Genomic DNA, 27,980 nt, shown 5'->3' with positions numbered 1-27,980 from the left:
CAGATATTTCCTCAACCCCAGCAGACCGTTCAGCATTCCTAACCACCTCCAAGAGCAGGTGGCCGAGTTTGAGGACCAGTATAGCGGGCCCAGACATAAGAGGGACTTCAAAAAGCTTCTGGACAACAATCCTGATCCCACAGAGGAAAATATGTATGAGTAAGTTGCAGTAAACACACATGAAGTTACCTGGAAGGCTTTAAAGGTCCCAAATGAAAGGTTTTTTTTTTTTTGGTAGCATAATTGTAATAATAATTCTGAGGTGCCATTCTAGTGTGTTGGCCAAAATCTAGCTTTGATTGATTTTTTATTTTTTTTTATTTAGTGCTTTAGTGCTAAGTCAATTTTGTATAATGGGGAATCTTTTCTGAGCGTGCATACTATGTACTAAGTATGTTCCATATTACTATAGCTACTTTGCACAAATTCTGGAAGGATGCGGCCCCCTACCTGCCGACGACCCGCTGCTGATCGGGGAGATGGAATACTTCCCACCGATGGCTCATGCAAAGATTGACAAGGCAGGCGGTTTTGAGCCCTTCCTTTTGGAGTCCCTTCGCTTCATAAAGATAGGGAGTCGAGTCGGCCTAGCCAAGCATGCCGTCACCCTGCAGCAGCAGCAGCAGCAGCAGCATCAACACCTACCGGAGGCTCTAAATATATTGTCATCATCCCAGACTGCGGCACCACATCCTTATGACGTTGACCCTTATCCTGTCCCGACTCACCATTTATCTGTTGATATGGATAACCTCGTCCCCCGCGTTGGCAGAGGCCCTATCAGTTGCTGGAGTGACGCCAAGCTCCTCCCCAACGACTTTGACTGCCTGGATCTTTATACTACTGAAGTGGACGATTTATGGGAAACGTATTCCTATTCAAATGGATTAAATTTGACCCCGAATGAGGAGGGCATTTTGAAGCAACATTCGGAAACACAGGTCAGAGTCATTTCCTGTTCTATGGATATCATTAAAAGATTTTCTTACCATCACGGTGGTGCATTGCATCGCTACTTTAGTTGCAAAAAATGCCACCACCAAATTTCACTTTTCACTTAACAGCTCCATGTCATTGAGTATGCAACTTTGATGTCTTTTAAAACGCTTTGTTTTGCATTCCCTTAGACTTGTCCGCTGACTAAGGACAGTGTGGCGATAAATACGGAGCCTTTGGAAAGTTATGAGACCTGCTACGTAAGTGACTGTGGGGGAGTTGTATTCTCTGTACATTTATTAATTGGGTTCGTTTTAAACATTTTAAACCCTTGTGTCTACCATGACTCCAGGGTGACCTTAACAAAAAGGCCAAGAGCATTAAGGAAATGAAGGATAAGCTGGATAAAATGGCAAATGACCATGAAGGAGTTGACCAGAGGCACAAAGAGGGCCTGGCAGCCTTGCAGAGAGAGATCCAAGAGATCACTGCCAACATACAAGTCAGCTGGACTCCCGCAATGAAATGAATGACTTGGAATGACTTGCGCCAAAATTGGTTGTTTTCTTGCCCATTTCAAGGTTACGGACAAAGAGTTGACCCTGTTCCAGCAGAAGCTCGAAGAGGAGATCAAGAAGGACCAAAAGGAGAAGAAGGCCAACCAGGAGGTGCTGAAGGCCCTCAAGGTGGAGATAGAACAGTTGGTGGAGGAGCAAGCCAGGTAATGTCCACACATTTTAGGATTCATTTAATAAAATTCTTTTGTTTTTAAATCCCTCAGTGGCCTAGCCCTACCACCCTAAAATGCTACATGCCTATGTAGCACCTATTTTTTATTTTTATTTGTATTTTATTTTATTGTGGTTTATCCTGGCTGTAATTTTTTATACATGTTCATGTCTTTAATTTTATTTGAGATGTGTTAGATATACAGTCGTTCCTCGCCACATCACGGTTTGAATTTCGCGGCTTCACTTTATCATGGTTTTTCAAAAATAGTCCATCATCCATCCATTCTGTGGTATTTTGTATATGAGTGGGATCAAAAGGTCAGCAAGGCCTATTTCACAATGTAGCTTTCTTTTTTGTCCACCTCAGACAAAACAAGCCATGGCACTATCTCACCCAATAATTAATGATCAGTATCTCGTAGGAAATGCTTAGTTTATCATTTCATTTCCATTTCTTTTCTCAACTGCTTTTATTTACTTATTTCCTGTCTGTTGTGCGGCAGCCTGTTGTGGCACTATTTTGTACTGAATTTACTTGAAAGTGATGCCACATTTGCTGTATATGTTTGCTTGTGTGACATGAAAAAAATCTCTACCGCAGTGGATGTGGCACTGCCCATTTGTTTCGCCATAATACGGGGTTAGCAAGCAACATGTAGCTCTCGTAACTCCGCTGCCCCATTCGCTATACGCTAACCTGCAAAACAGTGGCATGGCACTCCGTAACACGCTGTTATGAATTGATTGGCTGCGTAAGTAAATACGTACCAACAGGTTGTCTCCTCCGCTTGTCTCCTTTCACTCGGAGTTGCATTGCAAAATGGTACAGAATAAATATGTTGATTTACAGTTCTGGCTGGATTTTACTTTGCGCTGCAAGGATTTGCTGTGCGCTGAGAACACAGGATCAGTGCGCAATTGCGCATGCATGCAGCTTAGAGGGAACGTTGCCCCCCAACGTCACTTCCTGTCGTCCACACATCCGGAACACATTTACTGCAGCACACACGAGCACAAGCCTTATGTCTTAAATGGCTTATTTTCTCTGATTATACTGTATCTATTATATGAGGTAACACAAGTGTAAAGATGGCTATGGGGTGTTATTTCAGTCTAGAGGGCTTTAATATTAAAAATCATATTTGGGTTGTAAAAGGTTTTCTATGCTTTATGAAAATATTTGATTTGTAAATAAGGAATCTTACATTAATCTCACTTATCATGGTCTGGTCCGGAACCAATTAACCGCAATAAACAAGGGAATACTCTACCTTGTTGTGCTTTATTGTCTTATATATTATTCTGTACAGCACTTTGGTCTACAATGGTTGTTTTTAAAGTGCTGTACAAATAAAGTTGAATTGGATTAGATGTCTTTGTGGACATGTCCACTCAAACTGACGCCTATTTATTTTGCTTTGTCTGCTTGCAGTCTAACCAAAAACATCAGACAGAAGAAGGCCAGCTATGAGGAGGATCTAAACACGTTTTTGGAGCTGAGGTACATCATGTTTTGCACCATGGTGACTTGTTTTAAATGTGATGATAGTATGTTTTGTTTTTCCCCATGCTGGTGTCTTTGTGATCCTCAAGCAATCAGTTGGCAGCAGAGAAGATGAGTCTGGAGGATGAGGTCAAACGCCGCAAATCCTCTATTGCCACGGCAACCAAGAGGTCTCATACCGCGCAGGTAATATTCTCATCAGCCACATCGCATTCATTCCCCAAAAGGTTTTTGTCCAATACAGTGAAAGCTCCACATTGAGTACTGTCTTCTCCACTGGAAATAATATTTTTCTGTTCTAGGGTTGCCATCATTAATAATATAATAATATAACTCTCTTTCAAGTGTAAAAATAAGTTTGCCATAGTGAATAAGAGTGAATTGTATGATAAGGAGCTTTGAACATTACGTTACTGATTTATCCTCCGCCAGTTGTCCATCTTGGAGAGCAATCGGGATCAGCGTCTGCACAGCCTTCACAGTCAGAGGGCGAATGCCAAGGTGCTGCTGGCCAAGCTGGATGAAAACATGCAGCGGTAAGGAGCAGAAGTCACATCTTCACATCAGAAGTCACATCAGAGTGGTCAATGTGTGAGTGACGCTGGCGAGTTGGTTTCCTCTGGCAGATTTCCATCCCTGGAAGTAAATAGACAAAACTGGAGAGCCAACATGCAAGAGCTGGAAACAAAAATTGCCACAGTTGAGGTGTGTGCATTCTCCCTCTGACTGAAAGCTTTTGCTTAGTTCTTGTATATAATGACGTCGGCAAAGTCGGCTGCATGAATTATCAATCGGCTTGTGATTGAAAGACGCACTTTGTGTCCACAGACTCAGTACAAGGAGCAAATGGAGCAAGTAAAATGTGGCAAAAGGGTCAGCGATGTGCTCAGTAACTCCAGCCAGCCTGATCCCCAAGTCTCTCTGGTAAGCTGCAGTGTGAGGAACACTTATAAATCATCTCACATGAGAGGAGCTTCAGTTGTTATACACAGTCTGGCCAGAAGCCATTTGCAGCCCTCAGCTTGTTTTTTTTTTTTTTTGTTATTGGCATATTCTGAAAAATAAAATGAACCTGTGTCAAAACATTGAAAAAGGGTGATTAGGGCCACACAGGAAAGAAAAGTATATGAAAGGTTACAAAAATGTTTACATGTAAATGTAATCGGACATCAGTATAGTAATACAGGATGTACAATGCCTTAAAAATTGTTTTTTTCATGACACACGAAGTTTAAAAAAAAAAAACAAACTACCTCACGAACATGACAAGACACTAGCTAGATCTGTGTATACGTCCAACACTTTGCTACACATCTAGCCCTGACAACTATTTATCAGTGTGCTACAGTTGTGGGAGCGATACGTTTTCATGGCAGGCTTGGATGGGTTTGGTGCGGAAGTAAGACGAAAAGTCCATCAGTGACCCCTGACCTCACATATGGAGACACTGCACTCCAAATTTGCACTTCCTGTACTGTAGTGTACAATACTTTAGGTCAGTATGGTGCGCAACAATAATGACTAAAACTGTCAAAAATAGGTTAATGGCGATAACAATTTTTTTTAATTAACACATACGCATCATGGCAAGCCATGCTTTCTGACAGACTGAGGCACCGTGTAGCGTCCCCCGCTCCCCGCCACCCCCAGGGTCAGTCTGAATCTGATAACTTTATTCTGACCTGAACACATCAACAGCAGTGCAATTCCGGCACCATATATGTATCTCCAACTCAAACACATCTCTAGTCCCTTTGTCATCGAAATGACACTTCCTCATTGTCAGTAGACAACCATGAGACGCATTCATGGACACTTCAAACATTACAATGTCTTTATGATGCACGCATGTGTGGCCTAAAACAGAAATAAAAAGAAAAACTAAGTGGGTGTTCGTTTTCACTCACTTTGTAATTCTTTATGCGCAAGTACAATTTGTTGTATTTAAGTATGCTCGTAAATCCCAGAAGATACACTCAAAACGTGAATTCAACTTAAATGATGTGGTTTCTTTGAACGCAGGTAAATTGTTTTTCAGACGTGTGCTATCTTTTAGCTTGATTTAAATTTTCAGTTATTTTGGAGCTGTTAATACATACGTACGTACGTACATACATACAGTAAAAATAGGCATATTTCAGACATAGTTGAAAATGGTGATTAATAATGATTAATTCATTTGAAGACCATGATTTTAAAAATTCAAATAATTTGATAACTCTAATATATGTTTAAAAAATAGCGTATTGCCTTTTTATGAACATCGCAGCTTTCATCCGACATGGCCGGCCTTGGCGTGGCACCCGCCCCTCCCCCTGCTGAGACTCAACACCTGGCCAGACCCGCTTCGGCTACGAGCAACACAGTGTTTGACAAGGCCATGGAGCGCCTGGCCACCATCTTCCCCAACTACACCAAGTGATTAAAGCTGGCCGCAGCACTTTTTCTTTAAAATGTTGGCACTTTTTTTTATAGGATTTTATCATTTTTTAGGCAGGATTTCATGAGGTTTTTTAAAGAGCTGCGTTCATCGAATGGTGGCAGTCTTAGCAGCATGGGCTTGCAGGAGGTAGTCAGTGGAGTGAGCCAGGTGATCCTGAAACATCAGGTAGATCTTAGATTCTAAACTGTGATTTAGGGTCTCAGATTAATATTAAGACTCACTGAATTTGTGTGCGTGCGTGCGTGCGTGTGTCCTCTCAGGACAATCTCAGATCTGGTGCCACATCAAAGGCAACAGAGCAAGGAAGTTCTGCTACGCCCCCTCTAGTGGACTCCACCTCAGTCTGGCAGCGGGTCCAACACCAAAAACCACATGACACCGTTGCAGTAAGTCCAAAAGTAGGGTTGGCTAATGACAGTTTGTCTTATACAGGCGTGTGTGTGTGTGTGATTGCAACTTGCAGCTGAACTTGGAGGACCCTTGTATCATCTGCCATGAAGACATGAACCCACAGGACCACTGTGTCCTGGAGTGCAGACACACCTTCCATAAGAAGGTGAGTGGAAGGAGAGACAATTTTCTTTAGTGGTTTGATGGGAGCTTCTAGCATAGTTGTTAAAAACATAAACTATCTGTATCGTTGTTCATTGCATGCTATCTTTATCACTGTTGAAACACGTGCTTTTTTTTACCATCATTAAAAATGTGTCCTGTGGATACTAAAAGAAAAATGCATACTATCTTTGTTAAAAACCTGTACTATATCATTGTTATAAACATGTATACTATCCATTGTTGTACAATCGTACTATCTGTATCATTGTTGAAAACATGTACTATTTGTGTGGTTAGTGCATCACGTCGTGGCTGAAGGAAAATAGTAGCTGTCCCACCTGCAGGAAGCACACCTTGATGAGCGACTTCCCCTTGCTGATTGGTAGGAGGCGCCAAGCCCCGTGATGTCATCTTTTTTTTGTTGTTGTTGTTGTAGTGTAACCAACATTTTATGTAGTTAAAACTACAATTTATGACGAATAAAAGTCAGGTTAAAATGTATGTCACATCTCAGTGATTATCCCCCACCGAATTGCTCAAAAAATGTTTTTCTTTTTTAACTTTAATGTTTTACAACATACATGCATAAAAAAAATCCTGTTAGCATCATGCAGGGATTTAAATACAAATACAATATTCTCTCAACTTTTAAGTGCTTTGACTACATTTTCAAGTGATGTCTAAGCAAGGAGACCACATGTGTCAGTGTGAAATATAGATGCTACATGTAAGTGAGGTGGGTGTTGGCAATGTCAGATGTCCTAAAGTATCCCTGCAAGGAAAGGGCTTCTTAGGAACGAGGTCACCTGGAGCCAAAGCAGAGCTTGGCCACAGATGAAAAGAAGCTGTGGCTCTTATTGGGCTCAGGCTGATCTTTGAAGGCGTCCAGGTGGACTTTGAGGTGCTTGAAGACAGCGTCGTCGAAAGACTGCTCATTTGCTATCACAGCCTCTACCATCTTCTCTGGAGAGCCGAAGTCCACCAGTAGCTTCTTGACCACGGGTGTGATCACCTCCTCCAAGTTGGCCAAGGTTTGGATGTTGTCAATGTGCTTGGGGCTGATTTCCTCCATGGCCCTGGATGAGAGATGCTCAATGACCGGGAGGAGGGCGTCTGTCTTTAGAGACTTCTTGGATTTGCTTGGGAGGCTCTGTCCCAGCTGTGTGGTCAGCGTGTAGGCAAGGAGTTGTGTCAGTTTTGCGTTGAACGAAGGGGTACGCTCACACACGGAAGACACCTTGGACGATGGGCTTTTTGGAATGTCTGTTGACGTTGCTTGCATTTGGGGAGGGGGCAAATCCAAAACTGCTAAGGAAGTATTTTGGGAGTCCACTTTGGGAAGTGTGTCCTCCACTACAAGAAGCCTCTTTTCGGGGGGCATCACCTTGTCCTCAGCATCTTCATCTGTGTTGAGGGCAGTGACCACCAGCTGGTTGATCTCGTTGACTGCGCCGGACACTTCATCGGCATACGTCTCTTCGTTTTGTGGCTCCGTCTCCATCCAGAGGACCAACTGCTGCAAAAACTTCCACACTGCGTCCTCTGTCATAGCGTACATGACTTCAGAAGAAAGGGTCTGACCGTCCCAGTGTTTCTTACCCGGTCGCCCCCACAGGAGCGAGTCCATAAAAGGAGTGTTGCAGCGGCTGGAGGGCACCTCGTATACTTCACTGTGACAAGACATGACATACTCGTACAGTTGAGAGGTGAGTTCTTCAGAAAAACCCTTCAGCTTCTCATCCATGTAACGCTTGATTTTGTTCTCGAGAGCCTCCGGCTCCATCTGGCTGAGATCATCAAACATCTTGGCCACCATGTCCTGGATGGACTCAAATTTAAACTCTGGACGCTGCGACAGCCTGACGTGTAAGGTGCTGGTTCTGAAGGCACCTTTGGCGTCCCCTCTGGAAGACAGCGCGCTCTTCTCATCTCTGCGCTCTGGCTTGAGGCACACCAGACATGCGTCTTGGTTCTTAAAGGCTCGTTTCAGTCCTCCCAGCATGCGCGCAAACTGCAAACGTGCAAACTTGAAGAAGCGGAACCTGCGTTGTTTGACCTGGCCGTCCACACCGGGCTTCTCCTGTGACTTGAAGAAATTCTTGACTTTGTTGGAGATCAGCTTCAGATTGAGGTTCATGCGAGAGAAGTGGTCTTCCACACGGCCAGATGCGTCTCCCGAGCCCTGAGAGGGTTCCTGGATGATGCTCTTGGTGATGTCCACCGCTGCCAGCTGAGCACTCTCCACGGCCACCGGGTCCTCATCATCGCTGGTCTTCTTGCCCTTGCTGGTGTTGGACCACTTTAAGAGGATACCTCGTACGGCGTCAGTCATGTCGCTGTTCTTCATGGTAGAACGGCCACACAGCACCAAGCACGGCGTGCGTGCCCGAAGGAACACCTGCCTTAAATACTCCACAGCCTGGCGGAAGATGGAGGACAGGGTACCCACACTGGACATGCTGCTGCGGATGAAGAGGGTGGGCTCTGTCGGCCACTCGGTGGATCGCTGAGCCACGGACAAGGCTGAGGCCACCCGATGTTTCACCTCTGACTCCACCAGCGTGGTGAGCTCCCCGGCGCCCTCATACTTCTGTGGTGGGAGGTCGAGAGCGGCGGCGAACGTCTCGGTGATGCACTCGCTCAGCTTTGGACTGCACCGGTCGATGGCGTGATTTACCTGAGCCTGAGACTCTTGTTCGCGCAGGTGCTCGTTGAGAGCGGGCATCAGGCGGTTCATTACCTCTGAGGAGATCTTCTGGATCACATCGCTGATGGTGTCGGCCAAGATGGCCTTTGTCTGCGAGTCTGGGGTTCCCGTCACCAGCAGAGTCCACTGAGCTGCAGAGATTTGGTTGAAGCGTGTTTTCACTGCCTCATGAATAGCATCCACCTTAAGCAAACTTTTATCCTCCATCTTGAATGACTTCGGGGGTTGGAGGCTGGACTGTGGCGTCACAGGTGAGCTGAGTTGTCCATTCGTTCACCCACTATATGCATTACACACCGTAGAACCATACACACGGGAGCGCGCGTGCAGCGGTCTGTCAAATTATTCCCAGGTACAGCGTCGGCTGTTAACTTTGTACAAAAGGTGACATCACAAGCCAGCGCCTGACTTCTTGCTGTGGTCGTCCCCGATCCCTTGACGACGTCACAGCCACCACGACTTGGCTTGTACTTCTCAGCTCTCTTTAGTATATATCCACTTCACACAGTCACTGTGTCCATCACTTATAATTCACTATTTCATTGTAGGAGAATCAAAATCAGGTTTTTTGTAATGTTAGATTTTCCTCGTTCTACATTTTTGGTATGTATTTGTGCACTTAAAAGATACTCTATTTTAATTACAAAACACGTTTCCAAAATAAACGTATGGTTACCTTTCGTTTTTGTTTCCACAAAACGTTCGGTATTTTGTCCCAAGTGATGAGACCGATTATGACAAAACTAATAACTACACTGTGACTTAGGCTGAGGGACCTTTACTTGGAAATACTATGCAGAGAATTGTATAACCGCGCCTTTACCTTGAAACCAGCATACAGGAAGCATTTATGGGAGACCGGAGCTGCTTCCGCTCATAGCGCGGAAGTATCGCTCAACGAAATTACTTTTCTCCGACTGAACTCTGCATATAACCAGCGTTTAAATTAGAGGCTGGGCGACGTTTACCAGGACATAAGCAGACAATTCTATAACTGCGCCTTTACCTTGAAAAACAGCATACAGGAAGCATTTATGGGAGACGGGGGCTGCTTCCGCTTGTAGCGCGGAAGTATCGCTCAACGAAATTACTTTTCTGACTGAACGCCGCATGTAACCAGTGTTTAAATTGGATGGCTGACGCGTGACGGCCAAAGATGAGCGTCACGTTGGACATACGGCTGAAAAGAGCGAACAAAGTTTACCATGAGGGAGTAAGTACGTCACATTTATTAGCCGGCAAGCTAACGTTCTTAGCTAGGGTCTCTGTTTTGCATCTCAGTAGTTCGATACAGACAAAGCGTCATCCTCTTGGCACATGACTATCAGCTGATTAGCTTGTTTTTTAACGCTGAAATTTGCGCTTTAACGTTAAACTTGACATTTTGGTCAACTAAAAAAAATAGCTACTGCTTTTACACTAACCGGCCAAAGTCTTAGGTACACATTCACTGTCAAAATTACCTACTAGCTCTGAGCTGAGTATAAAAGTATACGCTGTGCATACACTTTGATACAATGGATGAATGTTATTTACTGAACACAATGTATATACTGTACGCGTGTGTGTGTGTATATATGTGTGTGTAAAGATCCATTATACTGCAGAAATGTGACCTACATGTAGATATGTCAATAAAAGCCTGAGCAGCAGTATGAAAGATTTTTTTTTGACTGTTTTCCTTCCTTTCAGTGTTACCAATGCTTAACAATCAACAAAATAATAATCATTGTAATTAATAAAATAAAAAATGTATTTATAGAAAATCCTTCCTTAAAGTGTTACTAAGACTTAACAAGCAACATTTTTATATATTCAGTATGTATATAATTAAATAGTAATAAAAAATATTTTAATAAATACATTTCTAAATTAAAAATGATTGCAATTTTCTTACAACTACATCATGAACTTGATCAACACAATGAACTCCCGAAGATAGGAAAATCATAAATAAAACATAGAGCATCAACACGAAAGTGCAAGTATTTGAATATAATATGTGTATCTATATAAAAGAGACTTTAGTCTTGTCCAATGTCCTGTTTATTTACAGCAATCAGTGTTATAAATCTATACCATTTTTATCACACATACCTGTCTTTGTTTTTGGGGAACTTGAAAAATGACAAATCTGGTCTATTGGACCATCTGTTAGAGCATAATGGCTGGGCAGTGTGCCGAGGACATGTTTACAATGCAATGTTTGTGGAGTCTGCTCAACATCATTGCGGCCAAACCAACACAGCACATACAAGAGAAGTGGATGCCGTGTCGGGACTCCTGTTCTATACAATCCTTGGTCATATGTATGTGGGAGTAGCTGCGAAAAAGTCCAGACATTGTGCAGGTGGTAAACATGTTGTCCTGTGCAGGAGTCTGTGGCCGGTGTCATTGTTCTGTCCTGCAAGGAGACCGTGCAGCATCACGGCATTTCTCTGAGCATGGAAGGCCTGGTCAACCTGCAACTGAGCTCGAAAAGTGTGGGTGTCATAGAGGCTTTCTACAAGTCTGTCAAGGTAAAATGCACTGACTAACTGAAATACACAGTACTGTACTGTTGCACATTGGACATTGGTAGTTTTGTGCAGGGCAACTTGTATAACATGTTGATTGAATTACTAAAGTGAGCGTTGTAAATCAATGATGAGCTTATCAGATGGTGTTTCAATGGCGTTTTAATATTGCACTCGCATTGCTTGGCAGCCTATTCTGCTGATCAGCTGTAACATTGAGGTGGCCAAGGCGGGCAAGATCCCAGGAGGCAAGACAGAGATCCCCTTCGAGTTCCCTCTGACCACCAAAGGCAACAAAACCTTGTACGAAACCTACCACGGAGTCTTTGTTAACATCCAGGTGAGCACTGCATAGGAATATGTCTACATAAAGAAACGCTGTGCAATGGTGTGTTATGGTATTGTGTTGTGTGTTCGCACAGTACACTCTACGCTGTGACTTGAAGCGCTCTCTGCTGGCCAAAGACCTGAGCAGGAATTGTGAGTTCATTGTGCACTGTCAGGTAAGAGAAGTAAACCACTGTTCAATTAAAACTACTCACCCTTTCACATACGCATAATGGAGAGAAAACAGCAAGGTGTATGCAGATCGATACCGACACCTAGTAGCATTTTATATATGTTTCATGTTAGCCATTAGCCAGTAATTGTTTACAGATAGATTCTATTTACGTTAGCATCTGCTTGGAAAATGTATTTGTGTAATGGATATTTCATTAGTTGCATGTGCTGTGTTGCTCATGTTTTACTGAGCAGCCAGACCCTTTCCTACGTCCCCGTATCTTCCTGCTGCTTCCTGCTCTGTGAATATAACACTTTTCCATAAAAAAAAGACACAAAAATCCTTTTAGATGCTCAGTGAGCTGAAGTCTCACAAGATTTGCTGATCTTGAAGTTGTGTTCAACTGCTGAGGCATATGTTTTAAGAACATTTTGGTTTTAACTGTAAAATGTTCCACTTTTTGGCTGTTTGATTTTGCAGTTTCTACTGTATACCAATACTGTTGTTGTCATATAAATTTACATTTATTGGTTACCCGCTGAACTATAAATGATCCACACCAAAATCAAATGGATTCTTTGCTAAACTAGCCCATGAGGTTATGTGGAACTTAGGAGTTTTCACATAATCCTGTCAATAAACCAAATTCCTTGTCACTGTAGCTTGTTGTCTTGAATTAGATGGCATTTGTCTTTCATTTTGAATTTCTGGAGGTTTGACACAATATGTGCAGGTCTTTTGTTTTGTTAAACTCTTCCTAATTTTTAGCCACAGATAGCCAAGGTTTTAGCCACCCCGATCAACTTCACCATCACTCCAGACACCCTGCAGAACATCCGTGAGGTGCCAGAAATGTTTCCTTTTCTTTAAAAAAAAAAAAAAACGTTACCGCTATATAGCTTTGTAGAGCTCATGGTTGTACACACACTCTCCCCGTCTCCGTCCTCAGCGGAGTTTACTGCCCAAGTTCCTCATCCGAGGCCACCTGGACTCCACCACCTGTGTCATAAGCCAGCCACTGACCGGCGAGGTAGTGGTGGAGAGCTCCGACGTTCCCATCAAGAGCATCGAGCTACAGCTTGTTCGAGTGGAGACCTGCGGTGAGTCCCGCCAACACGGCTCCCACTTGTGAGAACCTCATTTTCTCTTAATAGTGTCTGGACGTCGTTTGGTTTAGGCTGTGCTGAAGGCTACGCTCGAGACGCCACCGAAATCCAGAACATCCAGATAGCCGAAGGCGATGTGTGCCGCGGACTGCCAATTCCCATCTACATGGTGTTTCCCAGGTTGTTCACCTGTCCCACCCTGGAGACCACCAACTTTAAAATCGGTCAGTAGATGTGTTAGGAATGTCCGTGTCTTAAGCAGGACCTTTATTGAGGGCAAATGTACATATGTTGGTGCACCTCTCTGGGGGGAAAAAAAACAAGTCCTGCAAGCTTCTACTGGCGGATGGTGGCTTTCATTATTCATTTAGTGCTTTTAATTAGATTTTGTTCCTGTCAGAGTTTTGCACAATACATAATAAATAAGATGCATCAGACTGCTATAATGTATGTATGTTACGTGTGTTGAAAATCTTTCTCGGTGACCAGCTCGCGCGATGCTAACGCGAGGGAGGGCTAATGCTATTTGACATAAGCCCCGAAATAGCTGTCCTCGGCTATGGCTGCCTGTAACTACAGTAGTAGCTCCTAGCCCAAATTTTAGCTAGCCATTCAAAGCAAAAAATTTGCAGAGAGATGGCTTGTATCTTTTTAAAAAAAAAAAAAATAGTTAGTTGGGACACTCGTGGCCACGGTGCCACTGTATAATTGACAATTAAAAAAATCCCCGCAGTGCACCAATAAGTTGTCTTTTCTTCCCAGCGATGTACTTTGTGACAGCTCAACTCACAACGACACAAGTAACTTTGGTCTTGTCGAGAGAGGCATCTGCCAGGGCTGTGAAGCTCAGCTTACCATTCAAAATACCCTTTTTGTTTGCCCATTTCTGCTCAATATTTGTTCCCACTTCTGGCTTCACATCAGCTGCCACACCGCTGCGGTTCCTCAAACTACGATGTGGGCCGAGGGTCAAACAGGACGTGCGCACGTTGATCACGTGTCAAAAAATATTATAATAATATAATTATAATAATATAATAATACAATAATAATGTCATAATATGCAACATTTCAGACGGAGCATAGTGTTTTCAACACTCCAGGCAGGTAACAAAGATGCAACATTTCAAACAAGTTAGAAAGCAAAAAAGTTACCATACTCACCTTTGTTGGTATGGCTGCTCAGGTTTTGTGCCCTTCTTGTCAAATCCAAAGACGTTCCAAACTTTACTTTGTTTTTCTTTTTTTGGTGATATGTTGAAAGTCTTTCGCTGTGACTACTAAATAGTAGCAGGTGTGCTAGCTAGCAGTTAGCTAGAGTATGTGCAACAATCCTTTCGTCGGCAGCCCAGGCTCTCGCATTGTTTATAAGACACTCTGGCAACCAATAGCTTCTCCCGTGATACACGGTGCATGTCTCCACAATGGATTAATCGAAAGATTTATGGCTGATTCTTGATACAGGAGGCTTCTACCAGCGCAACTGAATCGTTCGCTCATCAAACCGGATATCCTGTCGCATTGGTTTATTGTTCACAACCTTAGTTGTGGCTATTGAAAATACTTGGCTGTATAAAACATGCCATCAGGTACGCATTTTTGTATTTGGGCATGCATTTTGACCCTTGAGTACGTGTGTACGCTTCGCTGCTCTTCATTTTTTTGCAGGTGTCAGTTTCAAGTTCAGTCTCTGAAGCCTGGTTTCCTATGTCGAGGCACCATCGTATTATACGACAGCTCCTGCTGCGCCCTCACAACACATGTTTCTGTCCCGCAGAGTTTGAAATCAACATTGTCATCATACTTCACGACGACCATCTAATCACAGAGAACTTCCCTCTGAAGCTGTGCAGAGTCTGAGTGTGCAGAGGTTAGTGTCAGCAAGAGTGAAGCTTTAGAATAAAGAATAAAACCCACTCAAGACTGGTTTGTCATTTAATGTTTGAATGTGCTTTTCTTCCATTTTGCAGGTTTCCTCTCTGACAAATAACATCATTTGTTATTGATGTAATTTTTTAGCAACAGTGACTTAGTTTTGCTTGTTTGTCACTCTTACTCCGCTTTCAATGACCTAGCCACGCTCCTAGCCGCATCTTCATTACCTTAGCTCATTCTGCTTCTTTTGTTCAAGATCAGCTGATATATTAAAAGCTATTGTTTGTCAGCGACAAGGGTAGCAGCACAAATTTGTGTTTTTGGTTGGATCTTTGAGGGCACCCAGGTGGATTCTAAGGTGCTTTAAGACTGCGTCATCAAAAGACGTCTCGCCCGCCGTCACAGCGTTCATCAGCTTGTGCGGAGAGCCAAAGTCCTCTAGGAGCTTCCTGACCAGACCTTTTACCACCCTCTCCAAGTTGGCCAAGGTTTGGATGTTGTCAATGTGCTGGGGGCTGATTTCCTCCATGGTCCTGGATGACAGATGCTCGATGACCAGGAGGAGGGCGTCCCTCTTTAGAGACTTATTGCATTTCCTCGGCAGTCTCTGTGCCAGCTGCGTGGTCAGTGTGTAGGCCAGGAGTTGAGTTAATTCCTTTATTGACTGCATGTCTGATGTCTCTGTGTGGCGTTTAGAAATGTCTTGTGTTTGAAAAGGTGCTGAGGAGCTCTTTTGAGAGTCCTCTTCTAGATTTGCTTCCTCTTCAGATGTGTCCACATTTTCACGTGTCACTGGGCGCCTCTCCACCTTAAGAGGCATGAGCTTCTCAGCATCTTCATCTGTGTTGAGGGCAGTAACCACTAGTTGGTTGATCTCGCTCACAGCACCAGACACGTCATCGGCGTACGTCTCCTCATTTTCCTCCGTCTCCATCCAGAGGACCAGCTGCTGCAAGAACCTCCACACCGCGTCTTCTGTCATGGCGTACAAGACTTCAGGAGAAAAGATCTGACCGTCCCAGTGTTTCTTACCCCGTCGTCCCCACAGGAGCGAGTCCATAAAAGGAGTGTTGCAGCGGCTGGAGGGCACCTCGTATACTTCACTGTGACAAGACATGATGTACTCGTACAGTTGAGAGGTGAGTTCTTCAGAAAAGCCCTTCAGCTTCTCGTCCATGTAGCGCTTGATTTTGTTCTCGCGAGCTTCCGGCTCCATCTGACTGAGATCGTCGAACAATTTGGCCACCATGTCCTGGATGGACTCAAACTCAAACACGGGACGATGCGACGGCCTGACATGTAAGGTGCTGGTCCTGAAGGCGCCTTTAGCGTCCCCTCTGGGAGACAGCACGCTCTTCTCTTCCCGGCAGTCGGACTTGAGGCACACCAGACATGCGTCTTGGTTCTTAAAGGCTCGTTTCAGTCCTCCCAGCATGCGCGCAAACTGCAAGCGTGCAAACTTGAAGAAGCGGAACCTGCGTTGTTTGACCAGTCTGTCCACACTGGGCTTCTCCTGTGACTTGAAGAAATTCTTGACTTTGTTGGAGATCAGCTTCAGGTTGAGGGTAAAGCGAGTCAAGCGGCTTTCCACACAGCCAGACAGGCCTCCCGACCCCTGAGAAGGCTCTTGGATGATGCTGTTTGTGATGTCCACTGCCGCCATCTGAGCGTGCTCAGCGATCGTCGAGTCAGAGTCTTCACTGGTGGTCTTGTCTTTGCTGGAATTGGACCACTTTAAGAGGATTCCCCTGACTGCGTCAGTCATGTCGCTGTTCTTCATGGTAGAACGTCCGCACAGCACCACGCATGGCGTGCGCGCCCGAGCAAACACCTGCCTTAAATACCCCACAGCCTGGCGGAAGATGGAGGACAGGGTACCCACACTGGACATACTGCTGCGGATAAAGAGAGTGGGCTCCGACGGCCACTCGGTGGCGCTCTGGGCCACGGACAAGGCTGAGGTCACCCGATGTTTCACCTCCGACTCCACCAGCGTGGTGAGCTCCGCGGCGCCTTCATACTTCTGCGGCGGGAGGTCGAGAGCGGCAGCGAACGTCTCGGTGATGCACTCACTCAACTTCGGACTGCACCGGTCGATGGCGTGATTCACCTGAGCCTGAGACGCTTGTCCGCGCAGGTGCTCGTTGAGGGCGGGCAGCAGACGCTTCACAACCACGGAGGAGACCCTCTGGACCACTTCGCTGATGGTGTCGACCAAGATGGCCTTGGTCTCAGAGTCCGGGGTCCCCTCCACCATCAGAGCCCACTGAGCCGCGGAGATTTGGCTGAAGTGCGTTTTCACCGCCTCCAGAATTGCGTCCACCTTAAGCAAACTTTCATCCTCCATCTCAGATCACTTCAGGGTGCCGGGCAGTGACGTCACAGGTTGGCTCAGTGGTCCATGCAGTGACTTGTAGTTCTGTCAGATTCTCAGGTGGAACAATGTAGTCTTTAAACTAAGGTTGACGTCATACGCGAAGACTGCGTGTCTCACATTGTCCGAGATGACGTCACTGATTTTGACACTAGACGACAGACGGATGTGAAAATGTGACTTGGGGGCCGGGGGGAAGGAAAAATAAAGCGTCTGATGTCCTCACTACTTCATCAGCCTGAATGCCCTATCTGATTCAGCATGTGTGAACAGTTACAGGGGGATTCTGAGGGCAAAATACAACCAGTCACATTTCTACTGTATTAAACTCAACATTAAATGCACTGTAAATGATGATTAACTAATACTTACCTTCGAAGTGAAAGTAATATTCCAACGTAATGACTGGAAATAACGTTTCAGGTGCTGAGTAGGTGAGCAAACACAAGAGCACAACACGGTGCGCGCTGTGACGTCAGCAGGGGGGTCGTGGGAGACCACAGCAAGACGTGTAGTGACGTCAGCTTTTGTACAAAGTTCAAGGCCAACGCTGGACCGGGGGGGCTGTTTTGACAGAATTTCTGCGTGTGTGTACGGTTCTGCGGTGTAAATGGACCGCTAGTGGAGTCACTGCCCAGTATCCCCGACGTGATCTGAGATGGAGGATGAAAGTTTGCTGAAGGTAGACGCCATTCTTGAGGCGGTGAAAACCCGCTTCAACCAAATTTCTGCGGCTCAGTGGACTCTGCTAGTGGCGGCGACTCCAGACTCTGAAACCATGGCCATCTTGGCCGACACCATCAGCGATGTGATCCAGAGGATCTCCTCCGAGGTGATGAACCGCCTGCTGCCCGCTCTCAACGAGCACCTGCGCGGACAAGCGTCTCAGGCTCAGGTGAATCACGCCATCGACCGGTGCAGTCCGAAGTTGAGTGAGTGTATCACCGAGACGTTCGCCGCCGCTCTCGACCTCCCTCCACAGAAGTATGAGGGAGCCGGGGAGCTCACCACGCTGGTGGAGTCGGAGGTGAAACATCGAGTGACCTCAGCCTTGTCTGTGGCCCAGAGCGCCACCGAGTGGCCGTCGGAGCCCACCCTCTTCATCCGCAGCAGCATGTCCAGTGTGGGTACCCTATCCTCCATCTTCCGCCAGGCTGTGGAGTATTTAAGACAGGTGTTTGCTCGGGCGCGCACGCCATGCGTGGTGCTGTGCGGACGTTCTACCATGAAGAACAGCGACATGACTGACGCCGTTAGGGGAATCCTCTTAAAGTGGTCCAACACCAGCAAGGGCAAGAAGACCAGCGATGATGAGGACCCGGTGACCGTGGAGAGTGCTCAGCTGGCAGCGGTGGACATCACCAAGAGCATCATCCAGGAGACTTCTCTGGGCTCGGGAGACGCATCTGGCCGTGTGGAAGGCCGCTTGACTCGCTTCAACCTCAACCTGAAACTGATCTCCAGCAAAGTCAAGAATTTCTTAAAGTCGCAGGAGAAGCCCAGCGTGGACGGCCAGGTCAAACAACGCAGGTTCCGCTTCTTCAAGTATGCGCGTTTGCAGTTTGCGCGCATGCTGGGAGGACTGAAACGAGCCTTTAAGAACCAAGACGCATGTCTGGTGTGCCTCAAGCCAGAGCACCGGGAAGAGAAGAGCGTGCTGTCTTCCAGAGGGGACGCCAAAGTTGCCTTTAGAACCAGCACCTTACACGTCAGGCCGTCGCAGCGTCCAAAGTTCGATTTCGAGTCCATCCAGGACAAGGTGGCCAAGATGTTTGATGACCTCAGCCAGATGGAGCCGGAAGCTCGAGAGGACAAAGTCAAGCGTTACATGGATGAGAAGCTGAAGGGGTTTTCCGACGAACTCACCTCTCAACTGTACGAGTACATCATGTCTTGTCATACTGACATATATGAAGTGCCCTCCAGCCGCTGCAACACTCCTTTTATGGACTCGCTCTTGTGGGGGCGACCGGGTAAGAAACACTGGGACAGTCAGACCCTTTCTTCTGAAGTCATGTACGCTATGACGGAGGATGCTGCATGGAAGTTCTTGCAGCAGCTTGTTCTCTGGATGGAGACAGAGCCACAAAATGAGGCGACGTATGCCGACGAAGTGTCCGGTGCCGTTAACGAGATCAACCAGCTGGTGGTCACTGCCCTCAACACAGATGAAGATGCTAAGGAGGTGATCCCCCCTGAAAATAGGCTCTTAGAGGTGGAGGACACACTTCCCAAAGTGGACTCCCAAAAGACTTTTTCAGCAGTCTCGGATTCGCTTCCTCCCCAAATGCCAGCGACGCTGGGAACAGACGTTTCAAAAAGCCCATCGCCCAAGTTGTCCTCGGGGTGGGAGCGTACCCCTTCGTTCAACGCAAAGCTGACGCGGCTCCTTGCCTACACGCTGACCACACAGCTGGGACAGAGCCTCCCGAGCAAATGCAAGAAGTCTCTGAAGACTGATGCCCTCCTCCTGATCATTGAGCATCTCTCATCCAGGGCCATGGAGGAAATCAGCCCCGAGCACATTGACAACATCCAAACCTTGGCCAACTTGGACGAGGTGATCACACCCGTGGTCAAGAAGCTACTGGTGGACTTCGGTTCTCCAGACAAGCTGTTGGAGGCCGTGATGGCGAATGAGCCGTCTTTCGACGACGCTGTCTTCAAGCACCTCAAAGTCCACCTGGACGCCTTAAAAGATCAGCCCGAGCCCAATAAGAGCAACGGCTTCTTTTCGTCTGTGGCCAAGCTCTGCTTTGGCTCCAGGTGACCTCGTTGCAAGAAGCCCTCTCCTTTCCTTAGCGTTTTTAGGACATCTGACCTTGCCAACACTCACCTCTGACAGGTGAACTGCACCTGTATGTACATGTGGCATCCATGTTTCACACAGGCACATCTTCAGCTTAGTTCATATTAGTATTTATTCATACTGACAAATGGATGTTTAACATGTATGATCCTTCATGGGACCATTTAAGCACTTTATTTCAAGCACATTGTTCAGACAACCATAAACTCTGCTAAGCGTATTGACCAACAAAGCAAAGGTGTTCTTGCTCTGACAAAAGAGGGTTGAAGATGGGCTGAGCTTGGACTCTGGATTTGACCTTTAACCTCAGCCTAAAACTGTGACCGAACAAACGTGCATGTGTTTGACCTTTTGATCTCAGCTACCTCACACATTTGTGAAAAACCACAATTCTGGTTTTGGACTCGCTTTCTTGAAACGTCAGAAATTCAGTTCAGAATTTGAATGGGAGAGCGCTGACACTGTCCTGTATTCTGCTCTCTAGTCGCACCGTCCTATACAGACTTGTCAATCATACAGCCAAACTCAGATTGAGACATTTTGTACATACAGTATATTGCATATTTGTCAGCAAAAGATCATTCTGGACTTTCGACTGTTTCTACTGAATACAGTCGTCGTCGTCCAGACAAAGTCGCTTGTTGCCACAACAGGCGAGCACTGAAAGAAAAAAAGTGGGACAAACCAGTTCCGGTCCGGTTCCATTCAATGCCTCGAAACTCATCATGTTTCACTCAACACTATGCACAAGGGGAGATTTTGTTTCTGTCACAATAAAGACAAAAGACATTCATACTATGTGTAAATAATCCTTCTGAAACTAAAATGGAATGTGAGAAACCCCCAAAAATTATCTAAAGTTTCACAAATATTGATCCAATGAAAATGTGAACATTCTGAGTGATTTTTTTTTAAGTCGCTATTAACTTATGTAACAGATGTTACAAATTTTGAATAAAAAAATGCAAGGGAAAATAATAGGCTATGATTTTATTTATTTCATTTAATAGGCTATAAAAAAAATGGCAGTACCAGTCAACATTTTGGACGAGTTCTCATTTGGGTACATGGGAAAGTGTCAAAACTTTTGACTGGTACTTTTTGCTGAACAGGACCGATTACATTTTGTTGTTCCCCGGTTGCTTGTTTATTTCATTGCTACATGCTAAGCTTGGCTAGGCGAATGCTACTGTAGCCTAAATTTTAAGGCCAAATTGCAAGAATTTAAATTTTACACTATTGGATCTTAAGGAGGTTCTAAGTTGAGTTTCAAAATGCAAAAAGAAGGAATGGGAGTGAAACTTTTTTTTTTTCCCCATTAAGTAATTTATTGGAAACCGATAAACTGAAATGGGCTGTTCATCAGCTAATCAAAAGTATAAGAAAAAACTCGAAAACCCCCTAAAATAGAAATACAATTTTCAAAAATGACCCAATAATGAGTAGTTGCGCCATTCTTATTAATCACGTTAAAAATGGGTGTGGGCATGCTTGATGCCAGTGTTTCCAGGAGGCTAGAGGGAGTGTTGCTCCAGGTGGTGAAGATGGCTTCACGAAGGACATCCACTGTCTGGAACTGATGCCCATTTTTGTAAACTTCCTTTGCTATCCATCCCCAAATGTTCTGAATTGCATTTAGATCAGGGGAACGCGAAGGATGGTCCAAAAGAGTGAGGTTATTCCTCTGGAAGAAGTCTTTTGTCAACGCGGGCATTGTGAACTGCAGCGTTGTCCTGTTGAAAAACCCAGTCATTACCACACAGATGAGGGCCTTCAGTCATGAGGGATGCCCCCTAAAACATCTCCACATAACCAGCTGCCACTTGACACCCGTGCACAACCTGAAGCTCCATTGTTCCATTGAAGGAAAAAGCAAGATGGCGCCTCCACTGTGCCATGTGGAAATAATCTCAGATGGGATCTCCTTGTCTTGCCAGTAACATTGGAAGACAAAGTTCCATTTATTGTCAGACTAAAACATTCTTCCCCTTTTTTTAATGTCCCATGTTTGGTGCTCTCATTCCAAATGAGCAATTTTGTAGCGTTGAAGGAGAAGAGGCTTTTGAAGACTTTTTTTTTTCTTCTTAAAACCCTTCTCCCGCACATGCCGTCTGATGGTTATTGGACTGCACTCGGCACCAGTAATAACCTTCATTTGGCTCGAGGAGCGTCTTGTGCCTTGACGGACAGCCAATCGGATCCTGCAGCTCAGGGCCAGTGACTTTTTTTTTGTGTCTACCACTTTAATTTTTTGTTCCATCACACTCCGGGTCCTTGAAGTTTCAAATGACTTACTACTCCAGCCTCAGTAGCAACGGCGCGCTGCAAGAGGCCTTTCTTATGCAGTTCAACAATCCGATCGCGTTGCCTTTGCCATCAAGCGATCATGACAGTGTGAATACCTGACACAAAATTACATTGAATCCACCTTTTTGCCAAGATTTTGGCTTTTAAAGGCTGTGGTCTTAAGCTTTTCATTAGCCGATGTACAGCCTTTTTCACTTTGTTCGCTTGCAATAAATTTCTTACTCAAAACATTTTTTGTTTCACTCTAGGTTCTTCTTTTTGCATGTTGATGCTCTACTTAGAACCTCCGTAAGATCCAACAGTGCAAAATGTAAACTCGCAATTTTTCAAGTGGTCTTAAAATTTTCATCAGGAGTGCATTTAGCATACAAGCACAAAAGTGATATCACAGTTCTTTAACTTTCTAGTCTCAAGGCATTGAATCCATCACAACTGGACTGTTCAGGTTCTCTTAGACGTTTCGCTTCTCATCTGAGCAGGCTTAATCAGTTCATGCTCACAAAGTAGGTAGGACAGCTCTTGTGACTAGAACTGTCCTATCGAGTCAGAAAAGTCCAGTTACGATCGATTCAATGCCCTTTAGAATACAATGACCTGGATGAAAGAATATTCAGTCATATTACACTTTATATATTTGGAAAAATGTGTATTATTGTCATTTTTCTTTTGCTAATTGGACCTAAACTGTCCATTTTGGAGGGAGGCGGCGGGTGGGGTGTCAAAGGATGTCAGTATGCTTGTTTCCCTTTTCAATCTGCCCCATGGTAAGCTAGGCTAGGCACCTGCTGATATAGCTTAGCAATTAGCATTGGTGAGTAACTTTCACTCGCACTTTAGTCGTCTTTATTTGCCATTTGACAGTATAGAAATGCTAGATGCTAAAACATTTTGTCTACCGCTACTAGAACAATACAAATTAATTAAATTATAGACTAATTATAAATTGAAAATGCTCTCCAGTTAGAAAACGGACTTGAGACTTACATTGTACAAAAAAGGCTTTAAACGATGTTCTTAAGCTTTTTACATGTACCACCGCAAAAAGATTTTTGCTTTGCAAGTACCACATTTTATGCTACCTCCACTTATCACAGCTTGAGAATCAATTAAGAAATATATTTGCTGTGTTCCCGAAAACCGTTGACATTATCACGGTCATCAGTTCCTGATTCAGACGAATGGCAATTCATTGAATTTGTGAATGATTAAAAATATAAAATGTCACCCAGTTAGAAAATTGACTTTTGTTAAATGGTGTTGAAATTAGAGGATACTTGTGCTGCGTTCGAGAAAATTGGATTTCAGAATATTGTTGTCATGATGGAAAGCTCCCGAGCAGGATACACTATATCCAACTTCTTGGCAGTCTGGAATGCAACAAACATTCCAAACGAGAGCCAACTGACATTTGTGTAACATTTCCCAATTCAGACCAAAACCAATTCATTCAATTTGCGAACAATTAAAATCAGAAAATGTTCTCCGGTTAGAAAATGTATGTTTTGAGCTCCGAAGCTCCCAAGCAGGATATATCCGACTTACTGGCAGTCTGCAAGGAAGCAAACAACAGTCAAGTAGTGTAATATTTCCAGATTCAGATGAATACCAATTAATCAAATGTGCGAATGATTACAAAATGAACATGATATCCACTTAAATATGTGACATTTATAGGATATTATACAAAAAGGGTTTAAATTAGGGGATACTTTTGCTGCGTTGCAGAAAACTGGATGTCGGAATATTGTTATAGCGTTTGTCAGCCATGTTTTTTGCTCACGTTTGATTGGAATGTTCTTTTTACATTTTTCGGAAACTCTCAGGTGTGATATTTCCAACTTGCCATTCATGCAGCAAATTTAAGACCTAAATTATCAGAACATTTTCTGATTCAGACCAGATTAATGGATCAAAGTCCCAAATCCGCTATTCTTTCTTATAGTCCTCCTCCAATTTTAGCTTCTCGTCGTTGTTGAGGAAGGCGGCGTCGCTGCTCGCTTGTACTTTATCGAAGAAGTTGAAATCGGCTACGTAGCGACCGCTGGCGGTGCTGAAGAGCACAGGCTTGAACTCATAACCCCACAAGATCTCCTGGGGGACATAGGACGTGCGGCTCTGGCACGTGGCCGCTGTGGACTCCATGGTGGCGTTGAGAGTCACTAGCAGCTCAAAGTCACGGCTGTGCAGGTTATCGGCGCTCAGGCCCGCTAGCGGGCTTCGCTCATCCAGGATGTGGTAAAAGGTGAGCGGCAGGATGAGGAACGGGCACTCGCTGCTGGAGTCCATGAAGAAATCCACCGAGGTCTGGTGGACTTGGGTCTTCTCGCCCTCCTCCGTGACGTTGGAGTGCAGGAGCTTCCCGGTGAGCTGGCACTGGATCAGCAGGCTCTTCCTCATGTTGGCCACCCTCACCATCAGGCACAGCTTGCCCTGGCGGCGACACACTACCGCCGACTGGCTGAACTTGATAGTCTCTGCTCGCTTCTTGGGCCGGGCCAGCTTGGCGAGAAAGGCTCCTGTGACGAAGATCTCGGCCAGGCCCGTGATGACCAGCTGGGCCACCAGGGTGAAGATGGCCAGCGGGCAGTCCTCCGTAATGTAGCGGAAGCCGTAGCCGATGGTGGTCTGAGACTCCAGCGAGAAGAGGAAGGCGCCGGTGAACGTCTTGACATTCTCCAAGCAGGGCGTGTGGTTGGAGCTCAACATGGGCTCGAAGTCGCCATTGCCCATGCTGATGAAGTAGAAGAGCACGCCGAAGATAAACCACGTCATGATGAAAGTGGAGGCGAACAGGGTGAGCTTGTAACGCCACTTCATGTCCACCACTGTGGTCCAGATGTCATGGAGGTACAGCTTCACCATGCCTTCCACGTTGTCAATGCGAACGTTGTTGTGCCCGTCTTTGGACACTATCCGCCGCCGTACCTCTGCCTTCCTGACCGCCATGACGCTGTGGGCTTTTTTCAAATGTGCCTCACCACTTTCACTTTTGCATCGTCCAAGGACCAACTGACCAAAGACCAACAAGAACAAGACCAGGTGAGTCCAAATAATGTCAAACAAAAAAAGTGAAGCTGATTTATGCATCCTGGCCTAAATCCTAAGTTATTGGCATGCCGACATCTGAAGTTATAACTTAACGTGATAAGCTACTGTAGTTTGACCTCAGGAAATAATTAATTATGGTTAAACATAGTTACCTGCTAAATTGCTTTAAAAATGTAATTATGTAAAGGATAACCAGTATATTTTAGTTATATTATCTATTTTTGTATGATAGACCCGTAAGATACTTTTCAAAATTCTATAACTTTTTACAATTTGTAATCACTATCATTTTGTATTATATAATGATAAAACAATACAATATACTCTTCATTCTCTATCTTTTATTTTAAATGTATTGTATGGACAATGACAAACCTATAAAATAAGTTTTCTTTCATTTATGGTTGAGTTTTACTTATTTAAAAAAAAATCATAATTCTATATAAAATGACAAAGCAGTACAACATTTTTCATTATGTTTACCCTTTTATTTTTATTATATTATCATCTTTATCAAGGTAACATTTGTTTTAAATAACTCTTTGCAAAGGAGCTTTTCATATATAATGATTAACATGTATAACACACTTTTCTCTATATTTAACTTTTTCATTTTTTATAATCATAATTGTTACATATCTAATGATAGGCCAGTATATGAAACTTCATTCCTTTTCTATGCCGCTTGCCCTCATTAGGGTAGGGGGGGTATCCTGGAGTCTACCCCAGCTGACTTTGGGTGAGAGGCGGGGTGTCTTATCATCCACTTTAACATACGTTTTACGTAACTAAACATGAATCCTTGGCCTATTTTGAGGGCTAAACGTGTAGGTCAAACATGAGAAATCAAAGCAGTGTCTTCTGAACATCACTGAAAAGATAATTATAGCAGAGGACGTATAAGAAGGACACTGTTCGGGTTAAAAAGGAGACACGAGAGGTGACAGGTTGCAGTGTAGGTTGAAAGTTAACCTTGCGTAGTAAACCATTGCAATGATAAATGAGTCTACTCACCTCCTCTCAGGTGTTTGCTGTTCTTCTCTGGTCTTCCTTGGTCCACCACAGTCCACGTTTAGAACACTATCATCTAGTCCAGTCCAGTCCAGTCCTAGGTCTTTTTGTTCTCCTCCTATTGTCCCGCCGTGGAAAATGAACTTTAGCTCACAAGAAGTAGAAGTAGACTCTGCTCCATAAGTGGGCTGGCTTCCTTGAGTACATCCCCCACCCACGCCATCACCGCCTCTCACGTACCTGTCCTCTTGTGAGGGGGGTAGAAAACACCTTCAAGTCTTGTTTTTGCTTCTTTTACAGCTGTTGTTGCTTGACACACTCGCCCAGATTTATGAATCTACAATTGTTCTCTGAAGGTCACTGGTGTGAAGTTGAACAATGCTAGAAATCACAAAAAAACCCATTATACAGTGATGATAACCACAGAACAGGAAACAGACCTTAATGCGATCGGGCTTTTCAACGCGATATGACGATATTCAATTGAGCAAATGTTAACGTAAGCTGAAAATGACCTCAGAGTATCTTACAAGTTTTAGTTGTATTATTCAGTGGTTAACGTCTTATTACATACAACACAAGAGAATGTTAAAATGTTTTATCACTGTGACAGTTTGACTCTGGGACAGATGATTATTATTTCCTATGGGAAAAAGTGTTTAGAAATCTACACAGTGTTCGACCTTGGATTTGATTAATTTTCAAACAACAGTATGGAAAATAACAGTCCATCAGTTACACACCCAACACAAGAAGTTGTGCTACTTTATGACCTTGAAGCTTTGTTATTAACCGTATTGTTATTGCACACATTCCTTTAGGCTACGTACGTGCGCGTGTCGCACAGGTTTTAGAGCGACCCATTTCCTTGTTGCTTATCAGATCCACTGCGACAACGTGCTCTCTAACACATGAATATACATAAGGAAGAACAATACAATACACTGTGTGGACAATAATTAAGCAAGTTAGTATTTTGATATTTGGTGTGTCCTAGAGATCTTTCTTCTTTTCCTTCGGCAAAATGGGACTAAAAAGACATCTAACTGAACTGAAAGGGGGAAAAAAAAAACCTTGGCTAAAAAGGCTTCGCTACACATGATAAAATCGAGCCTGTAGCTTTGCCAACTGCCAGTCAGCTACAAAAGGGGGAGCTGTGAGTTTGATCGTTTTGTTTATAGGCTATGCTAGCATGACGTTGCTGTTGAAATCTGAGCGTAATGTTGGCGCTGTAGCTCACAGAGATATGCTATTTTGTGTCCTCCTGTCCCACTCCTTATTGCTACATTGTTGTATGTGATATATGGTGTCTATTACGGTGGGGAAGTGCAGAGTTACAATGTACTGTACATGTAACAAGTGAATGAAGTACACAATTGGAGACATACACTGTTGGAAACCGGCTGGATAAACACAGCTCATTACCATTTAAGCCAGTAGGGCTTACTAAAAAGCATTTTTTAACGGTATAAACTCCAACACACTTCCACTACATTACAGTATTGTGGGACCTCTGTTTAAAACTGTTGAAAAATAATGATATGGGGGAAAAAACA

The 27,980-nt window shown here is 44.4% G+C and overlaps 3 protein-coding genes across 8 annotated transcripts in view; 2 read left to right on the top strand and 1 right to left on the bottom strand.

Moving 5' to 3' along the window:
* Positions 1 to 6,670, top strand: part of ttc3 (tetratricopeptide repeat domain 3) — a 29,051-nt gene extending 22,381 nt beyond the window's left edge. For 4 of the 5 annotated variants that reach the window (XM_054755302.1, XM_054755301.1, XM_054755300.1 and 1 more), the window contains exons 31-45: positions 4 to 159; positions 413 to 941; positions 1,128 to 1,196; positions 1,289 to 1,438; positions 1,518 to 1,657; positions 3,100 to 3,168; positions 3,261 to 3,357; positions 3,604 to 3,707; positions 3,798 to 3,876; positions 4,000 to 4,095; positions 5,441 to 5,589; positions 5,665 to 5,779; positions 5,875 to 6,000; positions 6,078 to 6,170; positions 6,467 to 6,670. In XM_054755302.1, coding sequence (XP_054611277.1) covers positions 4 to 159; positions 413 to 941; positions 1,128 to 1,196; positions 1,289 to 1,438; positions 1,518 to 1,657; positions 3,100 to 3,168; positions 3,261 to 3,357; positions 3,604 to 3,707; positions 3,798 to 3,876; positions 4,000 to 4,095; positions 5,441 to 5,589; positions 5,665 to 5,779; positions 5,875 to 6,000; positions 6,078 to 6,170; positions 6,467 to 6,574 — 2,080 coding nt within the window. In that variant the 3' untranslated portion in view covers positions 6,575 to 6,670. Of the gene's footprint in view, positions 1 to 3; positions 160 to 412; positions 942 to 1,127; positions 1,197 to 1,288; positions 1,439 to 1,517; positions 1,658 to 3,099; positions 3,169 to 3,216; positions 3,358 to 3,603; positions 3,708 to 3,797; positions 3,877 to 3,999; positions 4,096 to 5,440; positions 5,590 to 5,664; positions 5,780 to 5,874; positions 6,001 to 6,077; positions 6,171 to 6,466 lie in introns of those variants that run through there. The other variant, XR_008566386.1, reaches the window with a different exon arrangement.
* A 1,995-nt stretch (positions 6,671 to 8,665) lies between these two features.
* On the top strand, positions 8,666 to 15,120 carry vps26c (VPS26 endosomal protein sorting factor C). 2 transcript variants are annotated; one of them, XM_054755312.1, is made up of 9 exons: positions 8,666 to 10,093; positions 11,252 to 11,395; positions 11,583 to 11,732; positions 11,815 to 11,895; positions 12,663 to 12,737; positions 12,844 to 12,994; positions 13,072 to 13,224; positions 14,778 to 14,870; positions 14,971 to 15,120. In XM_054755312.1, the coding sequence occupies exons 2-8, from the start codon at positions 11,321 to 11,323 to the stop codon at positions 14,858 to 14,860; spliced, it is 768 nt and encodes a 255-aa protein (XP_054611287.1). In that variant the 5' UTR covers positions 8,666 to 10,093; positions 11,252 to 11,320; the 3' UTR covers positions 14,861 to 14,870; positions 14,971 to 15,120. The 2 variants fall into 2 exon arrangements, with proteins under 2 accessions (XP_054611287.1, XP_054611286.1); XM_054755311.1 differs by having other exon boundaries at positions 8,669 to 10,089; positions 14,971 to 15,119.
* A 4,741-nt stretch (positions 15,121 to 19,861) lies between these two features.
* kcnj15 (potassium inwardly rectifying channel subfamily J member 15) lies at positions 19,862 to 26,660 on the bottom strand. Its single transcript, XM_054755310.1, has 2 exons — positions 26,428 to 26,660; positions 19,862 to 25,374 (listed from the first exon to the last, which is right to left on the bottom strand). Exon 2 carries the CDS (start codon positions 25,309 to 25,311, stop codon positions 24,292 to 24,294), a length of 1,020 nt encoding a protein of 339 aa, XP_054611285.1. The 5' UTR covers positions 25,312 to 25,374; positions 26,428 to 26,660; the 3' UTR covers positions 19,862 to 24,291.
* Between the last annotated feature and the right edge of the window lie 1,320 nt (positions 26,661 to 27,980).

This window comes from Dunckerocampus dactyliophorus, chromosome 16, assembly GCF_027744805.1.
Source record: "Dunckerocampus dactyliophorus isolate RoL2022-P2 chromosome 16, RoL_Ddac_1.1, whole genome shotgun sequence".
Lineage (NCBI taxonomy): Eukaryota > Metazoa > Chordata > Actinopteri > Syngnathiformes > Syngnathidae > Dunckerocampus > Dunckerocampus dactyliophorus.
The sequence above is the reverse complement of the archived record's forward strand: the minus strand, read 5'-3'. Positions and strand labels throughout refer to the sequence as shown.

Coding starts and splice junctions, on each gene's coding strand:
- vps26c (XM_054755311.1), top strand. CDS start 10,033: ATGAGCGTCACGTTGGACATACGGCTGAAAAGAGCGAACAAAGTTTAC. Junction 11,896..12,662: donor AGTTCATTGTGCACTGTCAG/GTAAGAGAAGTA, acceptor CCTAATTTTTAG/CCACAGATAGCCAAGGTTTT. Junction 13,225..14,777: donor GACCACCAACTTTAAAATCG/GTCAGTAGATGT, acceptor TCTGTCCCGCAG/AGTTTGAAATCAACATTGTC.
- kcnj15 (XM_054755310.1), bottom strand. CDS start 25,311: ATGGCGGTCAGGAAGGCAGAGGTACGGCGGCGGATAGTGTCCAAAGAC.